Source organism: Ceratotherium simum, chromosome 3 (genome assembly GCF_057802395.1).
Source record: "Ceratotherium simum simum isolate JZ-2026a chromosome 3, ASM5780239v1, whole genome shotgun sequence".
NCBI classification, from domain to species: domain Eukaryota; kingdom Metazoa; phylum Chordata; class Mammalia; order Perissodactyla; family Rhinocerotidae; genus Ceratotherium; species Ceratotherium simum.
Window position 1 is genome coordinate 1,924,335 of NC_141902.1, and position 21,431 is coordinate 1,945,765.

Sequence of the window (21,431 nt, forward strand, 5' to 3'; positions counted from 1 at the left end):
GTCTTTTCAGGTGGTAGTAATATTTATAGTGGTAATCAGAAAGATCCAGTTTTAGAAGATAAAAAACTGTGTATTTTAATGAAATTTTTTCTGTGCAATAAATACTTCTTTAAAAGAGACATTTTTACTTTTCACTTTTATAATTTTATTTATTTATTTATTTTTTCCCCCAAAGCCCCAGTAGATAGTTGTATGTCATAGTTGCACATCCTGCTAGTTGCTGTATGTGGGACGCGGCCTCAGCATGGCTGGAGAAGCGGTGCATCGGTGTGCGCCCGGGATCTGAACCCGGGCCGCCAGCAGTGGAGTGCACGCACTTAACCGCTAAGCCATGGGGCCGGCCCCTACTTTTCACTTTTAAAACCAACTTTTTATTAAGGAAAATTTCAAGACATATACAAGAGTAAGTAGAAGAATATAATAAACCACATTTATCAATCATCCTGCTTCAGTCATTATCAACTCATGTTTCATCTGTTTCCCTACGGACTTCAACACCCTAACCCCAGGATTGCTTTGAAGTACACGTAGGTCCTAGACAACATATTTCATCTGTAGATATTTCTCTTTGTATTTCTAAAAGATAAGTACTCTTATTAAAAACATAATCACGGGGCTGGCCTGGTGGCGCAGTGGTTAAGTGTGCGCGTGCTCCGCTTCGGCGGCCTGGGGTTCTGAGGTTCGGATCCCGGGTGAGCACCGATGCACTGCTTGTTGAGCCATGCTGTGGCAGCGTCCTAGGTAACGTAGAGGAAGATTGGCACAGATGTTAGCCCAGGGCCAATATTCCTCAGCAAAAAAAAAAAAAAAAACAAACAAACCATAATCGCAATGTCATTGTTAGACCTAAAAAAATGAACATTCCTTTATTATGATTAATTTTTAAAAATTAAGTTTTGTATTAAATTTTTCTTTTTTACTGAGTATATTAGCGGCACTTTAAATGCTTTATAGGTTAAAATGTCTGGACTTTAAAATAATTTTGATTGACATTTAAAAATACTAGAATTTTATCTCTATCATTATGTTTTTCTGTGAAACTGAGTTTACCAGACTGAGTCAGTGTAATTTGCTGTGAAGATTTACTTTGTAGTATTTCCATGTCCGGGAAAGCACATGTTAGACTTATATTTTAGCTATCTTTCTTATGGTTGGGCAAAGTTTTTTTTTTTTTAACTTTGATTTTTTACCTCATCCACTTAGGTATGTTCTGTAAATATTGTTTAAAATTCAGTTTGGGCCTTCTCTTTGGATTTATATTCATTTATTGAATCTGCTTTCATTTTAATAAAGTAAATATTAAGGACAGATTATTATATAAGCCGTCTCTGTTATGTTCCTTAAAGAGTTTATACTCCTTATAGATTCTTTTCTTGGCTCTTTTCCATTGGCCTTTTCTGTGTTGATCAGTGCTACTTATGCAACTTTTTTGGATAAAAGCAAGAATAAAAAACCTTTGGCTACTGTATAGCCAAAGGGCAATTTTTTGTAGTATGTAATACTTTAAGGGAAGTTTATCAGTATTTGTACTTTTCACATAAATGGTAGGAAAGAAGGTCGCTTAGTTAAAATATTTTCCCTGTGTATTTGAAATCCTTTTCATTTATGTATGAACAACAAAAATTTCTCTCATTTTGCTTTTCTTCTTAGATTTGAAATTCCAGAGCCAGAACCTACTGAAGCAGATAAATTGGCAGTAGAGAAAGGCGAGCAGCCAATCAGTGCAGACCTTAAAAGGTTTCGCAAGGAATACGTCCAACCAGTGCAACTTAGGTTTGGCCTGAATATTATGTTTTTTATGTGCCGTTCAATTTTCAATATGTAGTTAGCACCAAAGTTCTTACCTCTGAATTCAGATATAGGTGTTGTTGTTAACTTCACTTCCAAAGTTCTCTCTATGGGAAGCTACTCTTAAATAATACTCTGAAGAAATTTAATTATTCAAAGATAGGGTGTTATTTGCATCAGATATCTCTGGCATGTGATACATTCTGCTTACAGCCCAGGAGACCTGTTGAGTAACGGTTAAACAATTTCATATGAGTGTGCCTGCTGTCAGCCTCCTCCTCCTTTTTTCTTCATGTCCCTTTGTGATCATCTGGTAATCCTGGGCTTTTTTACAGTTTTATATTTATGAAAGTTCTAGCTCTTTCCCCACCCTTCTCCCACAAAGTATATAGGCATTTGTTGCTTTATCTAAAAAAATCATTTCAGTAGTTTCTAAAAATGTATTTGATAAAAGCAGCTGCCACTTGTTAGGTACTTACTGTGTGCCTCAGTGCTTTTCATCTCATCTTCTCAGCACAGTTACTCTTTCCCCTTTATCTCGGAGGAATTTGAAACTTAGCAGGATAAAGTGTTTGACAGAGATCGTATAAAGGGAGCGGCAGGACAGGATTCAAACCCATCTCTGTCTAACTCCCTAAGCCAGTGTATTTGTTAGCACTGAGCATTGAAAGTTGGAAGCTCCTTTGATTAGCTTTCTTTACAGTCCAAGTAAAAACCGAAGTATCATCTACCCCTTTCCGTGGGAAAACTGAGATATCTTATTAATTGTATAGGATCTAAATATTTTCTTCTCTGTAAATGTTAAAGTTCCTTGATTACTGTTGATCAATAAATTGCAACTTGATTGATTTTATTTATTGATAAAATATTTTTATCACTGATGCGATTTTATCATTATTGATGCAATTTTAACTGAGTATATTATTTTCCAGGATAATTGCCACAAATAAATGCAGTTTTAGAGGAATTTTAGTGCTCCTAACTGTATGTCTCAGCCAAAACTTTTAATATATCATTCTTTGTATAAGAAGATGAGATTATTTACCCATCAGCAATAAAGAAGTAATTAATTTTTTTCTACTAGCTATGATGCATTTGCACTAATCCACACTCAAATTAAGCCTCTTGACATGAGGCACACATTTATGAGGCTGCTATATAGAGGCAGAATATAGTCCTAGATTCTCAATTATATACATTCTTTAAGTATTTATTTCTAAGCATTTTCTGTGTTCTCAGTCCTGTACTTGTAACTATGGTGAGTACAGAAATAACATAGAATATCATCTTTGCCACCATGATGATATGATTTTATTGGGGTAAAAGGATACATGAAACAGTTATGTATTATTCTGTTTTAAATGTCTTAAGTGGCATAGAAAAATACATCCCTATAAAATTTCAGCAATAGCTAAGATTAGGCTGGAGTAATTAGGAAAGGCATCTTGGAAGAGGTAAAATCTGAGATTGTCCCTAAAGGATGTATAGGATTTAGATAGACAGAAAGGTGATTATAGGTATTCAGGGTCGTGGGAAATAGTATGAACAAAGGCAAGAAGGCAGAAATGAAAATGGTGTGCAGAGGAAATAGGTAAGGAAATTGACTCAAGAGGAATGAAGACATTGTATTGCAAGTAGTAGTAGATGAAATTAACTATATGGAATGGGATGGATTTGAAGATGGCCTTGAAATCCAAGCCAAGTTGTTAAACTTGTCCTGTAAGCGTTGAAAAACTTTTAGCAATGATAGTAATTTTTATAATGATAGTATCCTTTTCCATCATTGTATTACGAAATTTTTAATATAAAGCAAAGTTGAAAGAATTCTACAGTGAACACTCATAAACCCACCACCTAGGTCTACTGTTAACATTTTACAGTACTTCTTATATCCCATACTTATTCATTTATCATTCTTCTGTTGGTCCATCATCTGATTTGGGGGTTGTATTTCAAAGTAGACTTCTCCTTAAGTAATTCAACTTGTGTATCATTAACAGTTCAGTATTTGTTTATTGTTCTTTTGTTCTAAAATGTGTATACAGTGAAGCACACATATCTTAAGTATACTTTGGTTGAATTTCAACAAATACATACATCTCTGTAATCCAAACTCCTTTCAAGATGTAAAATGTTACCATCACCCCAGAAAGTTCCCTCATGCCCATTCTAGTCAATTTTTGTTCTCATTACCCAAAGCAGTATTCATCTTCCTACATAGATTAGTTTTACTTGTTTTAGAGTTTCATATAAATGGATTCTTAGATCCCCTTGTGTCTGACTTCTTTCACTCAACGTGCTTTTGAGCATGCTGCTGTTTTATGAATAGTTTGTTCTGTTTGGTTGCTGAGGTCGTGTTCTTTTATATGAATGTACCACAGTGTGTTAATTCATTTTCCCACTGAAAGGCACCTGAGTTCTTTTCAGTTTTTGATTATTATGAATAAAGCTGCTATGAACTTTACTTTACAAGTCTTTTGTGAATATATTTTTCCTGTGTCTTGGGTAAATAAGTGAGAGTGGAATGGCTGGGTCGTGGGTTGGTGTATGTTTAGTTTTAAAAGAAACGGCCGCATCTTTTCCCACAGTGGTTGTCCTGTGTTCCCCTCTCACCAGCAGTGTGTGAGAGCTCCACTTGCTCCACGTCCTCAACAGCAGTTAGGGATGTCAGTCTTTACGCCTTAGCCAGACTGATGGGGAATAGTAGTATCTCTTTGTGGTTTTAGTTTGTATTCTTCTGATGACTAGTGATGTTGAGAACTTTCTATTGTCTTTTTTTTTTTTAATTTTATTTATTTATTTTTCTCCCAAAGCCCCAGTAGATAGTTGTATGTCATAGTTGCACATCCTTCTAGTTGCTGTATGTGGGACGCGGCCTCAGCATGGCCGGAGAAGCGGTGCGTTGGTGTGCGCCCGGGATCCGAACCTGGGCTGCCAGCAGCGGAGCGCGCGCACTTAATCGCTAAGCCATGGGGCCGGCCCTCTATTGTCTTTTATTGGCTATTCATACTTATTTTGTGAAGAATCTATTCAGATCTTCTGCCTATTTTTTATTGAGTTGTTTGTCTTTTTATTATTGAGTTGTAATACTGTGTTGAGTAGGATTGGATGCCAGTCTTTTGTCAGATATGTTTTGCAAATATTTTCTTCCAGTCTGTGGCTTGCCTGTTACTTTTCTTAATCATGTCTTTTGATGAGCAGAAGTTTTTAATTTTGATAAAATCTAATTAATGAGATTTCTTTTTCTTTTACGTGAAAGTAATTTTTAAAGTACATTGGATGCTGTAGAACCTAGGAAGGAAAGAAAATGGAAACAGTTGTTTGAATTGACCAAGTGTAAACTATCAGCTAACAATTTTGTGATCTCTTGAAATACTCTCTAAGCCATTGAGCTACCCAGGCACACAATGATGTAAGGTTGTTTTATTACAGATAGGGTGATGGAGATTGAGAATTTAAAGTATTTTCTTAGTCTGGGAGAAAAACTATTATCTGTCAGTTGGTGGGGGCAGGGGGGAGCTAACATAGAAATAGTCATTGATTGAAATAATGAAGGGCGGGGCCGGCCCGGTGGTGCAAGCGGTTAAGTGCGCACGTTCCGCTGTGGCGGCCCGGGGTTCGCCGGTTCGGATCCCGGGTGCGCACCGACGCACCGCTTGTTAAGCCATGCTGTGGCGGCGTCCCATATAAAATAGAGGAAGATGGGCATGGATGTTAGCCCAGGGCCAGTCTTCCTCAGCAAAAAAGAGGAGGATTGGCATTGGATGTTAGCTCAGGGCTGGGCCTCCTCACAAAAAAAAAAAGAAATAATGAAGGGAAAAAATGCTAACGTAACTTATTCACACTATCTATAAATGTCTGGAGTGGAGAGTGGAATATTATATTTGTATAGATTAAATCTCTATTCACAAGGTTATGAGTATTTTTGTAGTACTGCAAAACAAAATAGGGCTCTGTCAGAAATATTTTTGTCTTTTGGACAAAATGTGGACATACCTGTAAACTACATAGAAATTTGATGATAGCTCTTGAATGTAGAACCAAATACACTAAATCCTAGTTGGTTTTCGATTTTATGTGAAAAATATATCAAAATTTAGATCTTAAAAAAATCCTTTTTCAATTTAAGAACTTAAAAATAGATTTTGTACAATATAGACCATGAATTTTGTACGTATCAATAAAGAAAAGGTACTTTTCCTGAACATAAAATAGGTCTTTAAGTACAGAAGCCACAATTCTTATGCTTATAAATATTTTTGAAAGTATAATTTTTAAATAATAAACAGTCTGGAGACCTACTATCTTCATGTCATTGAAGGACTTGAGGTATTAATTAAATACAAATTAGAGATTCTTTGAGTGTTATATTGGCCCTTGCATATAAAGCTATCACCATGGCATAGAGAAGTGAAAGAAGTATAATTGAATGCTTAAGTTTCATTAAAATTGAGTCTTTCTTTTCATTTTATCAGGATCTTAAATGTGTTTCGGCACTGGGTTGAACACCATTTTTACGACTTTGAAAGAGATTTGGAGTTGCTTGAACGACTAGAATCCTTCATTTCAAGTGTAAGAGGTATATTATTTAAAGGTTTGATTGAATCTTATGTCGCCCATGAGTTTATTTTTAAATTTGTGTGACTTTTAAGAAGCTAAACTATTTTTCATTTTTAAAAAGCTGAAATAACATTTGGGATGATTTTTATAGACTCTAAGAAGCTCACATATGTTTAGAACCACCTGAAGTCTTAGAACCTTGCCATTTCAAATTTTTTCAGCCTTGCTTTTTCAAGAAGGAGGATCATTCTTTTAAAGAAGTCAAAAGTCCTCTTTAATAATTATAAGACTTTTTTTTTAATTTGATGAGGAAGATTGGCCCTGAGCTAATATCTGTTGCCAATCTTTTTCTTTTTTGCTTGAGGAAGATTGGCCCTGAGCTAATATCTGTGCCAGTCTTCCTTTATTTTGTGTGTGGGATGCACCACAGCATGGCTTGATGAGCCGTGTGTGGGTCCATGCCCAGGAACTGAACCTGCGAACCCTGGGCTGCCGAAGTGGAGCATGCAAACTTAACCACTACACCACTGGGCTGGCCCCTAAATTTAAGCCTTTTAATTTTATCTCATCTCAAGGTTACCATTCCTTCAGCTAATTAAATATTTGCATAATTTTATCTGTTTTCTTATTCTCTTTAATCTTATTCTTTAGTTTTGAATGGTTAATAGCTTTTTAAATAATATTTACTTGCCCTGGAAAAGTTTTTGGTATATTTTTGGCACCTGGAAGATAAGAGTTTACTACCTGAAGTTTCAGAATGCAGCCTATGAAGTGAAAGTCTAGGTCATGAATGTTTAAACAAATGTGTCATCAAATGTATGTTATTGAAGAAAGAATGTTTACGTTTTATCTGAGACTATAAGGCATTAAGTAAGAATACCATAACTGGGGCCAGCCTGTGGCATAGTGGTTAAGTTTGGCGTGCTCCACTTTGGCGGCCCGGGTTTGCAGATTTGGATCCTGGGCGTGGACCTACACCAATCTTCAGCCATGCTGTGGCAGTGACCCACATACAGAATTGACGAAGATTGGCACAGGTGTTAGCTCAGGGAAAATCTTCCTCAGCAAAAAAAAAATACCTTAACTAAGCCTAGTTTACTTCATCTACTTGTTCTCTAAGGGAAATTTTACTTTCATTAAAAGAGAGAATGTGATTCCTTTGTTTCAATTTTAAGATGTTTAAGATATGGTTTTTTTTCATGCATGCCTTAAAATTGTTTATAGTACAAAATTAATTTTTAAATAATATTCTTAATGAGGACACTAGATTAAATGTCATCTAAGAAGCTTCTAAAATAACACACATATTAGGATGAAGAGAGTAAAAGGTTGTGTTAATGTCTAAAGGCCTGTGCTATATAAGTTATACCTCAGCGTGACCAAATCATTCATGGGGCAAAGTTTCTCTTTGTAGAAGTATTGTAGCCAATAAGTGAAGAAGGAATGATAGAATATTACCATTTCTCAACTCCTAGTAACATCACAAAAAGAGGTAACAAGACATTATATCCCTCTTGTTGAAATATTCTTGCAAGTATTCATGTCAAAAAATTGATCCTGAATCAGATCTAGTCTCTGTGTGTCTTATTTACAGAAAACACAGGAGACAGAGAAGCATGGCAGATGACACCACAGTGATGGAATTGGCAAAATTCAAACTTGGGAAACACCATAGGGCTAATGATTCAATTTCAACAAATAAATTGCAAACAAAAATGAGAGATAAAGGGGGAGCCTGTAGATGAAAGGAGACTTGAGACATATTGACTCAGTGTGATGTGTAGATCTTGTTCAGATCCTATTTCAGACAAACCAACTGTAAGAAAGTATTCATGAGACAATCAGGGAAATTTGAACACTAACTAGATATTTGATGATATGAAGAAGTTATTGTCATTTTTTATATGTGATAGTGGTATCGTGGTTAGTTTTAAAAGTCTTTTAACTTTTGGATACATACTTAAGTATGAAGGAAATGATGTGATGTCTTAGGTTTGTTCTGAAAAAACATAGGGAGTGGAGGGAGGGCATGAGTGGGGTTAGAAAGGGGCTATGAGTTGGTACTTGTTGAAGCTGGGGGAAGGTTAAGGATTATACGGAGATTTGCAGTTATGTCTGTCAAATAACAGGCATTTTTGTTGGTGTTTGTTTTCTAGGGAAAGCTATGAAGAAGTGGGTAGAGTCAATTGCTAAGATCATCAAGAGGAAGAAACAAACTCAGGCAAATGGAATAAGCCATAGTATTACCTTTGAAAGTCCGCCTCCACCAATCGAATGGCATATCAGCAGACCAGGACAGTGTGAGACATTTGATCTCATGACACTTCATCCAATAGAAATTGCACGTCAGCTGACGCTTTTGGAATCTGATCTCTATAGGTAGGCAATTAATATTAATTTGTTGCTCTGTTTTCAAGAACCTTGAACATACTTCTGTTTTCAGAACATTTTGCAAATTATTCATCAGTGCTGTTTAAAAACACCTCATCTATTCGTGTGGGCTTGGAGGAAAGCTCATAGCAGTTTTTAAGTGCAGTCTCTTCTGCGGGTGAAAGTCTTACAGCATATTGCTCTTTGGGCCCAGGTTGGGTCCTCGCAGTCCTTCACGAGAGGAGTGGCAGAGAGAAGACGAATGCCGCAGAATCGCAGCTGCTTTCAGGGCAGGCACCCAGCTCCCACTCCAATGCTTTCTCGGGTCGCTTTAGTTAGCGTTGATTTGGCTAAGCCGGTCAGCATGGATGTGAGCCTCGTGGCAGCTAAGTAAATAGATTATTGAGTGAGACAAGCTTTCTTCTTTTTTTTCAGATTCCACATAATCAAAATTTTAATTTGTGGCTTGACTGGGTTAGGTTTGCTAGGCAAATGAATAACAAAATTCTTAGAAGAGTAAAGATTTCTTAACTTCTTTTAAGGAGTTTCAGATATTTTAGCTATTTGAAGTCAATTTTAACTTGAAAGAAAAGTTGTTTCTGACGTAGTGTGATGATGAACGATACTTAAAACTTCTGAACCATTTTCTTTCATTTATAAGGATCACTAGAAATGTGCTTGGCTATTTATTTTTATCTGTACCCCATCATCTGTCTTTACATATACAGCATTTCCTGCCATCACCTTATATCCACACAGATCACCCATTCACAACCTAACCTTTTAGTTTCATGGCTTCCTCACTTCCAATGTCATTCTCTGCTCCAAATCAGACACCTCCCATGGTCATATTCTGAATCTTGTCATCACTGTAAATCATTCTTATTCCAAAATTACTGATTCAAGCATCTCATTCCTTCCTAACCACAGTCTTCTCTCCTTTCGGCTTATTTTATCAACTTCCTCTATCATCTCTTTTTAAACCAGTATCTTTGCCCAGTGCATTAGCCCCTTTCTGTCCTCTCCTCCCTCCTAATTTAAGGTTTCTTCTTTCATTTACAACCCAGGCTCCTGTGAAAAGCACAGAACTTGCAGGTAACCCCCCGACACACACACACACACAGGTTGAAAAATGACCCCCCCACCACTATCATTCCATCAAAAACCTTTCTGTATTCAGGAGCCCCTTTTACAATACAAATACCCTTAAGAAGTTATCCTGATTAGCAGTGATTTTTTACACAGGGACTATACAGAGAAAAGCAAGAATATATAAGGTTTAGTGCTAATTGAGACTGTAGAAAGGCACCAGAGATAAAACTTCGCCTTCTTTAGAACTGGGCCTCTGGTTTCTCCTGGCTGTGCCGTTCAGAATTTAGCACACATGTCAGAGGTTGTCAGCATCTGATTTAGTGTGTCATGTTATATTTTAAGTAATTTGGGGTTCAGGTGGTTTTTGTTAATATTGTGGGATTTGTGACAGGTAGGAATGAAGGCACCTATTACTTGAGATAACAAAGCGAATAGTACTGAATAAAGTGTTTCCTCATAGAGAGACTGCTCCGTGAGTGGACATCTGAGAAAAAAAGCACTTAGCTCTATGTGGATCTGCTTTCAGAACATTGAAATCCCTTTGTTATGTGATGTGTGTGTTATGGAAGAAGGGCAACATACATAAAACATCGACAGTTTGTAGACTAAATTTTTGGTGAAATAATAGAACCACTTCAGAAAACTTATTTTAAAAACTGTTAGTTGGGGTTGGCCTGGTGGTGTAGTGGTTAAGTTCACGCGCTCCACTTCAGCAGCAGCAGCCTGGGGTTTGCGAGTTCGCATCCTGGGCACGGACCTACACCGCTTGTCGGCAGCTGTGCTGTGGTAGCAACCCACAGACAAAAGAAGGGAGGATTGGCATAGATGTTAGCTCAGGGACAATCTGCCTTAAGCAAAAGGAGGAAGATTGGCAACAGATGTTAGCTCAGGGCCAATCTTCCTCACCAAAAAAACCCCCCAGAAAAACCAAAAAACTGTTAGCAAGTACCCATTTGTACTCAAATCTACTGGTTAAAAACTTTTTTTCTTTTAAAATAGCCAAGTCTGTAAGACATTGATGACAATGCCACTGATCAACTTTTTAAATTATGTAATCCTGACTCACTGTACACAATGATTTAATCTGCTCTTCTGTCTGAATTTTTATTACGTATTTCAGGTATTCCAAAAAATGTAGAAAATAATATAATGAGGGGTCATGAACAGCAAAAGCATTACAAATAAAATTGAGATCCCTTGTGTAGTTCTCTCAATCCTATTCCTCTTCTTTCTACTGAGGAATAACCACTATCATTTGGTGCTTACTATTCCTATGTATGTCTTATAATTTACACACACTCCTAAACAATATATAGCACTGTTTTGCACATTTTTAAACTGTTTATATTTATGTATCATTCTGCAACTTGTTTTTTACTGAAATTGTTTCTGGCATTTGTTCAAGTTGATGACTGTAGCTCTGGTTGGCTAATTTTAGCTGTGGTGTGGTATTGCATTGTGTGAATGCTCCCTAATTTATCCAGTCTCCTGATGAGGAGCCTCTAGGTTGTTTGGGATTTTTCACTCCTGCAAACAGTGCTTCACTGAACATTCTTAGAACCTGATGTCTAGAGTATTTTCCTAGGTATAGAATTGCTGGGTGATCTAAGATGTATATCTTCATTAGATTTTACAAACGGTTGTATCAATTTTTGCTTGTACATCAGTGTTGGAGAGTTCCTGTTTTTTCACATTTTTCCCCATTTGGTATTATCAGACTTGTGTTAGTCTGACAGGAATAAAATGGGATTTCATTGTAGTTTAATGTTCTTTTCCCTGAGTAAGAGATAAAGTATTTTTTCATGTTTGTGGCTATTCAGATCTGTTCATCTGTGAATTACCTGTTCATATGCTTGTCTGTTTATCTTTCGGGTTGTCTTTTTCTTACTAAATTTTAGGAGACTTTTAAATTATTTTGATACTAATCCTTTGTTACATTGATTTTTGGTTCCCTAGGAAAGTCCAGCCTTCTGAACTTGTAGGGAGTGTATGGACCAAAGAAGATAAAGAAATAAATTCTCCGAATTTATTAAAAATGATTCGCCACACCACAAATCTCACCCTCTGGTTTGAAAAGTAAGTTTTTACATACTCTGTCTTATTACTTCTTAATAATCATAATATTAAGTCATATATAAGCTAAAATTCTGGCTGAAAATATGTTTATTCTCTTCTACACTAGGTGAGGAAATTGCTTTCTAAGCCATGAATATTTTTTTTTTTTTTTTGGTTAGGTGCATTGTGGAAGCAGAAAATTTTGAGGAACGAGTGGCAGTACTAAGTAGAATTATAGAAATTCTGCAAGTTTTTCAAGATTTGAATAATTTCAATGGTGTATTGGAGATAGTCAGTGCAGTAAATTCAGTGTCAGTGTACAGACTAGACCATACCTTTGAGGTAAGTTTTAGACTTAAATATTTCATCCTTTGTGGGGGAGATAAAATTAATGTAAAAGAGATTCCTTCTACTACTGGTCTTTTTGAGTAAATCCTTTGTAAATCCATCTTATTCCCTTAAATCCAGTGATATCAAGATATTAGAAGATAGATCAATATATACTAGTAAGCCTGGGATTCATCACAGAATATGGGATTTGTGACTTTGTTTAATATGCTTACCTAAATGTAATGAAGTTCCAAATGGATTTTTTTAGTAGCACATTGATTGATAGTTTCAAATAAATGACAAAGGATTTTAAATATATATAAACAAATTACTTTAATCACCTTTAGTATATAGTCAAAGAAAGAGTAACATGAAGAAAACCTTTCTAAAACTTAAATCTGTTTTTTTATATTATAAAATAGTATATATTTAGTGCTTATTTTAGAAAATTCAGAAGATACAGAAAGTATAGAAGGATATTTCACATATATATATATATTTTTTTTTTTTTTGCTGAGGAAGATTCGCCCTGAGCTAACATCCGTTGCCAGTCTTCCTGTATGTGGGTTGCCGCCACAGCATGGCCACGAGTAGTGTAGGTCTGCGCCTGGGAAGTGAACCTGGGCTGCTGAAGCAGAGCACGCCGAACTTAACCACTAGGCCACTGTGGCTGGCCCCACATGTATTTTTAATAACAAAATTGAGATCAAGTTGTACATAGATATTTATGATCTGTATCTTTTTATCATAAACATTTTCCTTTTTTTATCAGCTTATTTTCAAAAACAAATTTTTAATGGCTGCATGGTTTTGTATCCCATGGATAAACTATAATTTCCTTTATCACTCTATTCTGGGACAATTAAGTTATTTCTGATTTTTTGCTGTGATAAATAATTTAACATGGAATATCCATATACAGAAATCTTTGTAAGAATTTTATTATTTCCCTAAAATGAATTTCTAAAGGTGGAATTCCTGGGTCAGAGTATTTGTACATTTTAAGACTTTTGGTACATTTGCCAAGGTGCTTTCTAGCAAGGTATGATAAATCCTTCTGGGTATTACTTTATTGCAAACTTATTTACAGATTACATGGGCAAAAAAAAAAAAAAAAGCACCTCCTCTTTTTCTTTTCTTTTTTTTGTATTTTTGTAAATAACTGGTGAGGTTTCTTAAAATGTATTTAATGGCCATTTTAATTTCTTCTTTATAATTTATCTATTCATATCATCTCTTATTTTTCTGTTTGGGTGTTTGCATGTTATTGATTTTTATGAACTTGATATATTAAAGATATTAACACTTAGTCAACTAGTACCCATACTTTTTCCAGTTTCTAATTGTCTTTATTTTATCTGCTTTTTTAATTTTAAAATTTTTATATAATGTTTTTTATATGGAAGTTTTATCATTTTTATTTAAACATATCAATCTCTTCATTTCCGAATTCTTCCTTTGCTTTTGTACCTAGGAAGTCTTTTTTTAACACCTAAGTGAAGGGTAAAAAATTAGACTTAGCCATAGAAATATATTATTGCCTTTGGGAATGTGAATTTTTACAGTCTTTCTGGGAAATAATCTGGCAATATACGGTAAAATTAAAATATACATACTCTTGGACCCAGGAATAAAAACACCATAGTTAATGTACAAAGATATAGTTTCTGCAGCATTAATTGAAGTAGCAGAAGACTAGGAACAACCTGTGTGTCCATCAATAGGAGAATGATTGAGTACAGAATATGGTTCAGCTATAGAAAAAAAGTCATTAGGATTTGTGTGTATTGTCTTGGAAGAATATTTGTGATATTTTAGGGGAAAAGTCATAAGAAACTTCAAAATAATGAGTAAAATATGATTTCGTTTTGATATAATAAAACAGAACAAACCCTAAGCATCTAAGTGGAGTTGCGTGAGCATTGAGAAGTGTGTGGAAGGATACACACTCTTAGCATTGGTTCTTTCAGTGGGTTGTGATGAGAGGCGAGTGGAGGGTAAACTGCTTTCATGTATGTATTTTTCTATTTCGATGTTTGCATTTTATTGATTTGTATTAACTTTTAATATATTAAAGATATTAACAGTCAAATATTGCCAATATTAATCTATTTAGTAGATTAATAATTTCAATTCTGATTTTGAAAAACTCTGAAGTAGTATATTCATTTTAATAAGGTAAGCTTTAATTTCTTAAAATATTGGGTACAGAAAAATGTTTCTAAAAGTATGTATAAGGTATAAAGAATAAAAATACAAAGAACACCTGTATACCTGGCATCCAGTTTAAGAACCCCTCCCAAGTCTGTCTCCTTCCTTGCCCCTTCAGAGCCAATCACCATTCTGAATTTTGTGCTTATCATTCTCTTGCTTTTTTCTGTAGTTTTACTATTTGTATCTCTAAACATTGTATCGTTTCATTTTGTATGTTTGTTAATTATATGTGAGTAGGGCCGGCCCTGTGGCTTAGCGGTTAAGTGTGCGCGCTCTGCTGCTGGCAGCCCAGGTTCGGATCCCGGGCGCCCACCAACGCACCGCTTCTCTGGCCATGCTGAGGCCGCATCCCACATACAGCAGCTAGAAAGATGTGCAGCTATGACATACAACTATGTACTGGGGCTTTGGGGGAAGAAAAAGAAATAAAATTATAAAAAAAAAAAATTATATGTGAATATAATTATTCCAAGACTTCTTTCATTCAACATTATATTCCTAAAATTCATCTATGTTGTTTCTTGTAGCTGTAGTTCATTCTTTTTCATTACTGTATCATATTATAGGAATAAATTTACCGAAGTTTACTTATTTATTCATTAGCTCTAATGGTCATTGGGATTGTTCCCAGTGTGGGGCCATTATCAGTAATATTGTTATGAACATTTTCTACATATATCCTGGTGCATACATGCACAGATTTCTCTGAGTTATATACATAAGAGTAGAATTACTAGAGGATAGGATATGGATATCTTCAGATTTACTAGATAATGCCAAATTGCTTTTCTAAGTAATTCTAAGTAAACCAGTTTATACTCCCACCAGAAATGGACAAATTCTAGTTATTCCACATTCACACCATCACTTGATATTGTCAGTTCCTTTAATTTTTCCAATCTTGTGATTTGGTTTACAATTCCCTGATTTCTAATGATTTTGAACCTCTTTTTAAATATTTATTGGTTCTTTGTATTTCTTCCTTTGGAAATGTTTTGACTTTTTTTTGTTGTTTTTCTTATGAATTTGTATGAGTTCTCTTATATACTAGATTTTAATCCTTTGTCAGTTATGTGTGTTGTGGATGTCTTTTCCCAGATTGAAGCTTCCTTTTTCACCTTTTTTTATGATATCTTTTGATGAACCAAAGTTTTTAATGGTGTCAAATGTACTTATTTTTTTCTTTGTAATTTATGCTTTTGTTGTCTTGTTTAACAGATCCTCCTCTGTTATCTTAATGTTTTGTCTTTCACATTAAGTCCTTAGTCCAGCTGGCAATGAGTTTTGAATATGGGGTGAGGTTCTAGTCTAATTTCATTTTTTGTTCCATATTGCTAGCCAGTTGCTCTCATACATTTATTGACAGTCCGTCCTTTCCCCATTGATCTATAGTGCCAGCAGTATCATAAATTGAGTGTCCATAAGTGTGTGGACCTGTTTCTGGTCTCTCTGTTCTGTTCCTTTGATACATTTGATTATTTCTGTGCCAGTGCCTCATGTCCAAATTTCCATAACTTTATACTAGTTCTTGATAATGTATACCCACCAATCTTATTCTTTTTCAAGAGTGACTTCCTTCTGAACCTTTGGTCTTCTATATAAATTTTAGAATCAGTTTGTTTAATTTTTTAAAAAGTTGGGACTTTGGTAGGAATTGCATTGGCTCTATAAATCAGGTAGTACAGAACAGCATTTTTACAATAATGAGTCTTCCCAACCATGAATATGGTATATCTCTCCATTTATTTATTCATTTAATAAAGTTTTATGGTTTTCTTGATGAAGATCTCACATCCTTTTTTGTTAGATTTATGTTAGAATATTTTTTAAAATCTTGTTTTCTTTATTGACGATATCTAGAAATGCAGTTGACTTTTGCATATTGGTTTTATATCCAGCAACATTGCTAAATTCTCTCATTAACACTCTATATATAGATTTATTGGGTTTCTTCACATGCAATCATATCCTATGTGAATACTGACAATTTTTCTTTTCAATCCCTAGACCTTTGTTTATTATTCTTGTCCATGCTAGTTAGGACTTCCGAATAGTACTGACTAAAAGTGATGATGCAGTCACCTTTGCTTTTTCTGTAAGTTAAAGGAAATGCATTGAATGGTTCTCCATCAAGTATAATGTTTGCTGTGGATTTGTGTGTGTGTGTACTTATCAGGTTAAAAATAAAGTAATTAATTTTTAATAAGAAAATGTAATGAAATATGAAAGAAATGACTGCTCACTTAGTTTACTAAATTTTTGTTCAATTCTTCTCTCCTTCCCACAGCCTTCTCCTCCTTACAAAACCTTACCCTTAGCCCCAAAAGACCTTTCAGTGGAAAAATATTTGAATGCTGAGGGGTTATATTTCTCTCCTATAGCTATAACTTGAAACTCTGGCTGTTCAGAATTATAACTAATAAGGTCCTAAGGAAGAATTTTTTTATTGCTTAATCCTCTAATTATATTAGAGAAATCTAAGTTTTTACGTTTTATATTTATAGATAAGACGAGAAATTTCAGGCGAGTGTAGAAAAATTGTTTTCAAATATTTGAAAAATTTTATAAAATTCAAAGCTCTGCATAAAATGTGATTGAATTGTAAAAATAAATTATACTCAATTTATATATTTTAAAGGCATTGCAGGAAAGAAAAAGGAGAATTTTGGATGAAGCTGTGGAATTAAGTCAAGATCACTTTAAAAAATACCTAGTAAAACTTAAGTCAATCAATCCACCTTGTGTGCCTTTTTTTGGTAAGTTACTAAATATAGATTTATATTTTGAGGGAGAGTGTGTTGTAGCCAAAAGAGACCAGCCTTTAGAGTTAGTTTGTCCTGATTTTATAGCTGAGCGCATCTAGTTTTATTAGCTGTCTGTATTGATAAATAAAACTTAAACTCTCTATTTTCTTATCTATAAAATGAAGATGATGATAATTACCTCGTAGAGTTATTGTAAGGAGCTCTGTGAGGTCTCATCTACAAGAGCAGTAATCCCAGTCACGAGGCTCCACCCTCATGATTTAAGCACCTCCCAAAGGCCCCACCTCTAAATACCATCACATTGGGCGTTAGGATTCAACTATGAACATTCAAATCGTAGCATGCACACGTGTGCACATGAGAGCCCACGCACACACCTGGTTGTGATAACCAAAAATGTCTTCATTTCCCAAATATTCCCTGGGGGACAAAATTGCCCCCAGTTGAGAGCCACTGATTTAAATGAATCAGTACTTTTGCATGAAAGAGGAACTAAAAACTTTCTTTCTGTTCCAGAGTGAGGAATAATTCTTTTTCTATCTAAATTACGGGCTTTGAGAAAACAGAATTAGTTTATATATCTGCAGTCTTATTAACCAGAATTGGCTTGAAATTAATTTACTGATTAGGAATAATTAAATATTTTTAATGAAATATTAAAATGGTTAGATTTAACACAATTTAGACTTTGTGAATGAATCCTCCCTTTTAGGCTATTAGTCTAAGAAATGGTGAATTAAGCTTTTTCTGAACCTTCATTTTTTTTTTATTTTAAATTATCTCCATGTTAAAAAATTCTTAATGTAAAATTAATTATTAAGTCTATCAGAGACGTAGCAACGATTTAGGAGTAGAATTACTGGATTATAGGATGTCTTTCAACTTCACTAGATCGGTTGTTTGGCCAAATGGTTGATTAGGTAACCAATTTTATAACTTTTCTTCAAATACTTTTTTTACTAGGAATATATTTAACAAATATTCTGAAGACTGAAGAAGGGAATAACGATTTTTTAAAAAAGAAAGGGAAAGATTTAATCAATTTCAGTAAGAGGAGGAAAGTAGCTGAAATTACTGGAGAAATTCAGCAGTATCAGAATCAACCTTACTGTTTACGGATAGAACCAGAAATGAGGGTAAATATTTCTTTGCTTATCTTTAAAAGAGAACATGTTAAATCCTCTGCTATCTCTAAGAAATATCATAACCACACATTATTCTATTTATTTTGTTATGAAAATAATACGAGATGGGCCGGCTCCGTGGCTTAGCGGTTAAGTGCGCGCGCTCTGATGCTGGCGGCCCGGGTTCGGATCCCGGGAGCGCCCCGAGGCACCACTTCTCCGTCCAACGTGAGGCCGAGTCCCACGTACAGCAACTAGAAGGATGTGAACCTATGACATACAACTATCTACTGGGGCTTTGGGGGGAAAAAACTGAATAAATAAAATCTTTAAAAAAAAAAAAAATAATAATACGAGTTAATAATAGAAGTGATAAATATTACATATTCTGTACTAACAATCTGCAGTTATTAAATTATTATATTATTAGGTACTTTTTCTCAAAAGTATTACTTGTTTGTACAGCTGGTTCAAGTAACACTTTCAAAAAAATGAATGACAAAATGGAATGAAAGAAGCTTTCTGATGTTCATGCAGTAAAAAGAAAATCCACTACTAGTACTATCATTGATTAATGGCCATTTTAGATATTTTACGTGTGCCAATATAACATTAAGTAATTAATCCCTTCATAAGAAGACTAGATTTAAACATTCTATCAGTTGATATTCTATTTTGAGCAATAGTTCGTAATATTGATTCTGTGGTGCTATAAGATGTGGAATTCCTTCTAAATTAGAGTAAATTATGATATTATGTTAAGTGAATTTTATTGTATTATACTTATTTGAAATTCAGAACATATAATAACTGTTGGTCACAGTAAGTTCACCTGTCACAATAAAAATGGTGCTAAACTTTCACATGTAGTCTGCAGGTTGGGCATATTGGGTGAAAATGGTCACCACCATTCCCACCCTACTAAATTGTAAGATGGTAGCTATTATTTGTTCCCAGTTCAAAACAAGGTATCCTAAAGTCCTAAGAAAGAATGACCTAATGTACGCCATTAGGAAAATGTGCAGATACCTGCTCTAAAGAAAGTGGTGATAAGCCATTGGGGGTCATTGATTTCATCCCATTCCCTCACCATTGGGCCAACTCTCTGTGCTGTGGGACTTCATAGGGCTAAAGAAATATGTTCTTGAAGCCCAGAATAGAGTTCACAGTATATTTTCCCACAGAAATAATGTTATATTGTAGTTGGTTATACTTGACATAGTACTTCTAGCATTCACAGCTCCGTGACTATCCTAATAGTTTTTTGCAGTCTGGTCTAGACTTCCTACTATCGTTTAAAGCATTCTGTTGGGGGCCAAGGGGAGGGGTGGAGAATGCTTTCTTTATGATTGAGTCAAAGTAAGTTTAAAATGTAGACAAAGTAGCTATTCACTTTTCAAACCATAGTTAACCAAGCTAAATAGTATTAAAAAATAGAGCAAAGGATGAGAAAATCAGGAATACTGCTGTTATAATTTTATAAAAGTCTTTAAATTACTATTGGTTCATATGATTTAATTTAGCCAACCTAAATATAAGAACAAATTGTTTCAATATTGTTAAAGGAATAATACAGTTTTCTTGAAATTGGCAGAATGCCTGAGAAATGGAAAAATTTTATACTGGAAATTCTAAAGCTCATTTTGCTTACTGCTAAAGCTAAAACCCAGTTCTTATTTTTATGTGTTTTTAAACCATTTCAAAATTCAATAAAGCTAAATCCAGTGATTTGCTTCTAAGCAATTTTTCTAACGAAATCATCAGAGATGTACAGAAAAATTTATGCACATGGAGTTAATAATAATAATTGTTATTATAGCAAAGAATTGGAAAGCGCCTGTATGGATAACTACCTATACAGCGATTGGTGAAATAAATTCTGAAACATCCATCTTATGAAATATTATAGAGTTAAAATTTGTATATTTTATAAAGTAAGTAAACCACATGGAAAAAAATTAATTGAATGTAAACTAAAAAAATATTAAAAATAACTATGGTGTGATCCCAGTTTTGTGGGGGTAAAAATGCAATATATGTATACATGCATATATTCACACACAATTAAAACGTTAGAAGGATATTCTAATAGTGAAATGTTAACAGTGATCTCTGGTTAGTGAGATTACTGTTTATCCTTCTTTTTGCACTTTGCTAAATCATCTACATTTTCTACCTAAAAACTTAAATGTAAGCTTAGAAAAAATTTTTTGATAAAGACAAAAAAGTTATTTTACTAGAGGCTAGCATAGATAAGTTTTAGTTTATAATTGTTCTTGAAATTACTTCTGAATAGACCTTAATCCAATTTATCTCTACTTTTTTTTCTATCAAAGTTTCATTGTGGATTATAACTATAATTCTGTACTAAACACTTGATAACTTAGTGGTGATGATCATTTTGTTGTCATAATGAGTAGGAATAATGTTAACTGAGGGATACTCAGCCATTAAGATGGTAAGAAATGAAAATCTGTTCATCCTCATAATAGAACTTTAAGACTAGATTATATAACTTCCTTAGAAATCATACAATTTTATTCAGAAGTACAGAGATTGTAATCATCAATCTTTGTGGACTTTTCAGACATTATGATCTCTTACATTGCTGATAATTTTTTATATTAAACTGATGAAATAAATGTTTTAATAAGATCTAAAACATGTACTTATGGATTTTTAATTCCAGAGGTTCTTTGAAAATCTTAACCCCATGGGAAGTACTCCTGAAAAAGAGTTTACAGATTATTTGTTCAATAAATCACTAGAAATTGAACCCCGCAACTGTAAACAGCCGCCTCGATTTGTAAGTCCATTACAGTTTTGGAAAAAAATTTTTTAAAAACAATATTATCTTCAATGTTTAACAACCTATTTCAATAGCTGTTTTTAAGTGTTCTGTTTTACATTACTATACTATTTCTAAAATTATATATACTGTGGGGGGAAATGTCAGCCTTTTGATAAAATCTGGTTTATCCCTTATCTTAGTGCTACTTTTCTGTCCTATTTTGATCCTTCCTAATATTAGGGGAAAAGCTGTGAGAAGGTGAGACCCTAAAATGCTAGGTAGCTGGTTGGAACAGGAAACGAAGGACCTGAGAAGGAGTAACCAGATGTATCAGGTTCTTCT

The 21,431-nt window shown here is 34.4% G+C and overlaps 1 protein-coding gene across 4 annotated transcripts in view; it reads left to right on the forward strand.

The window, feature by feature from the left end:
- Nucleotides 1–21,431, forward strand: part of SOS2 (SOS Ras/Rho guanine nucleotide exchange factor 2) — a 93,237-nt gene that overhangs the window by 61,472 nt on the left and 10,334 nt on the right. For all 4 annotated transcript variants that reach the window (XM_087421940.1, XM_087421933.1, XM_087421946.1 and 1 more), the window contains 8 exons: nucleotides 1,651–1,773; nucleotides 6,264–6,367; nucleotides 8,505–8,727; nucleotides 11,767–11,886; nucleotides 12,045–12,207; nucleotides 17,048–17,165; nucleotides 18,138–18,310; nucleotides 20,988–21,104. In XM_087421940.1, coding sequence (XP_087278066.1) covers nucleotides 1,651–1,773; nucleotides 6,264–6,367; nucleotides 8,505–8,727; nucleotides 11,767–11,886; nucleotides 12,045–12,207; nucleotides 17,048–17,165; nucleotides 18,138–18,310; nucleotides 20,988–21,104 — 1,141 coding nt within the window. The remainder of the gene's footprint in view (nucleotides 1–1,650; nucleotides 1,774–6,263; nucleotides 6,368–8,504; nucleotides 8,728–11,766; nucleotides 11,887–12,044; nucleotides 12,208–17,047; nucleotides 17,166–18,137; nucleotides 18,311–20,987; nucleotides 21,105–21,431) is intronic.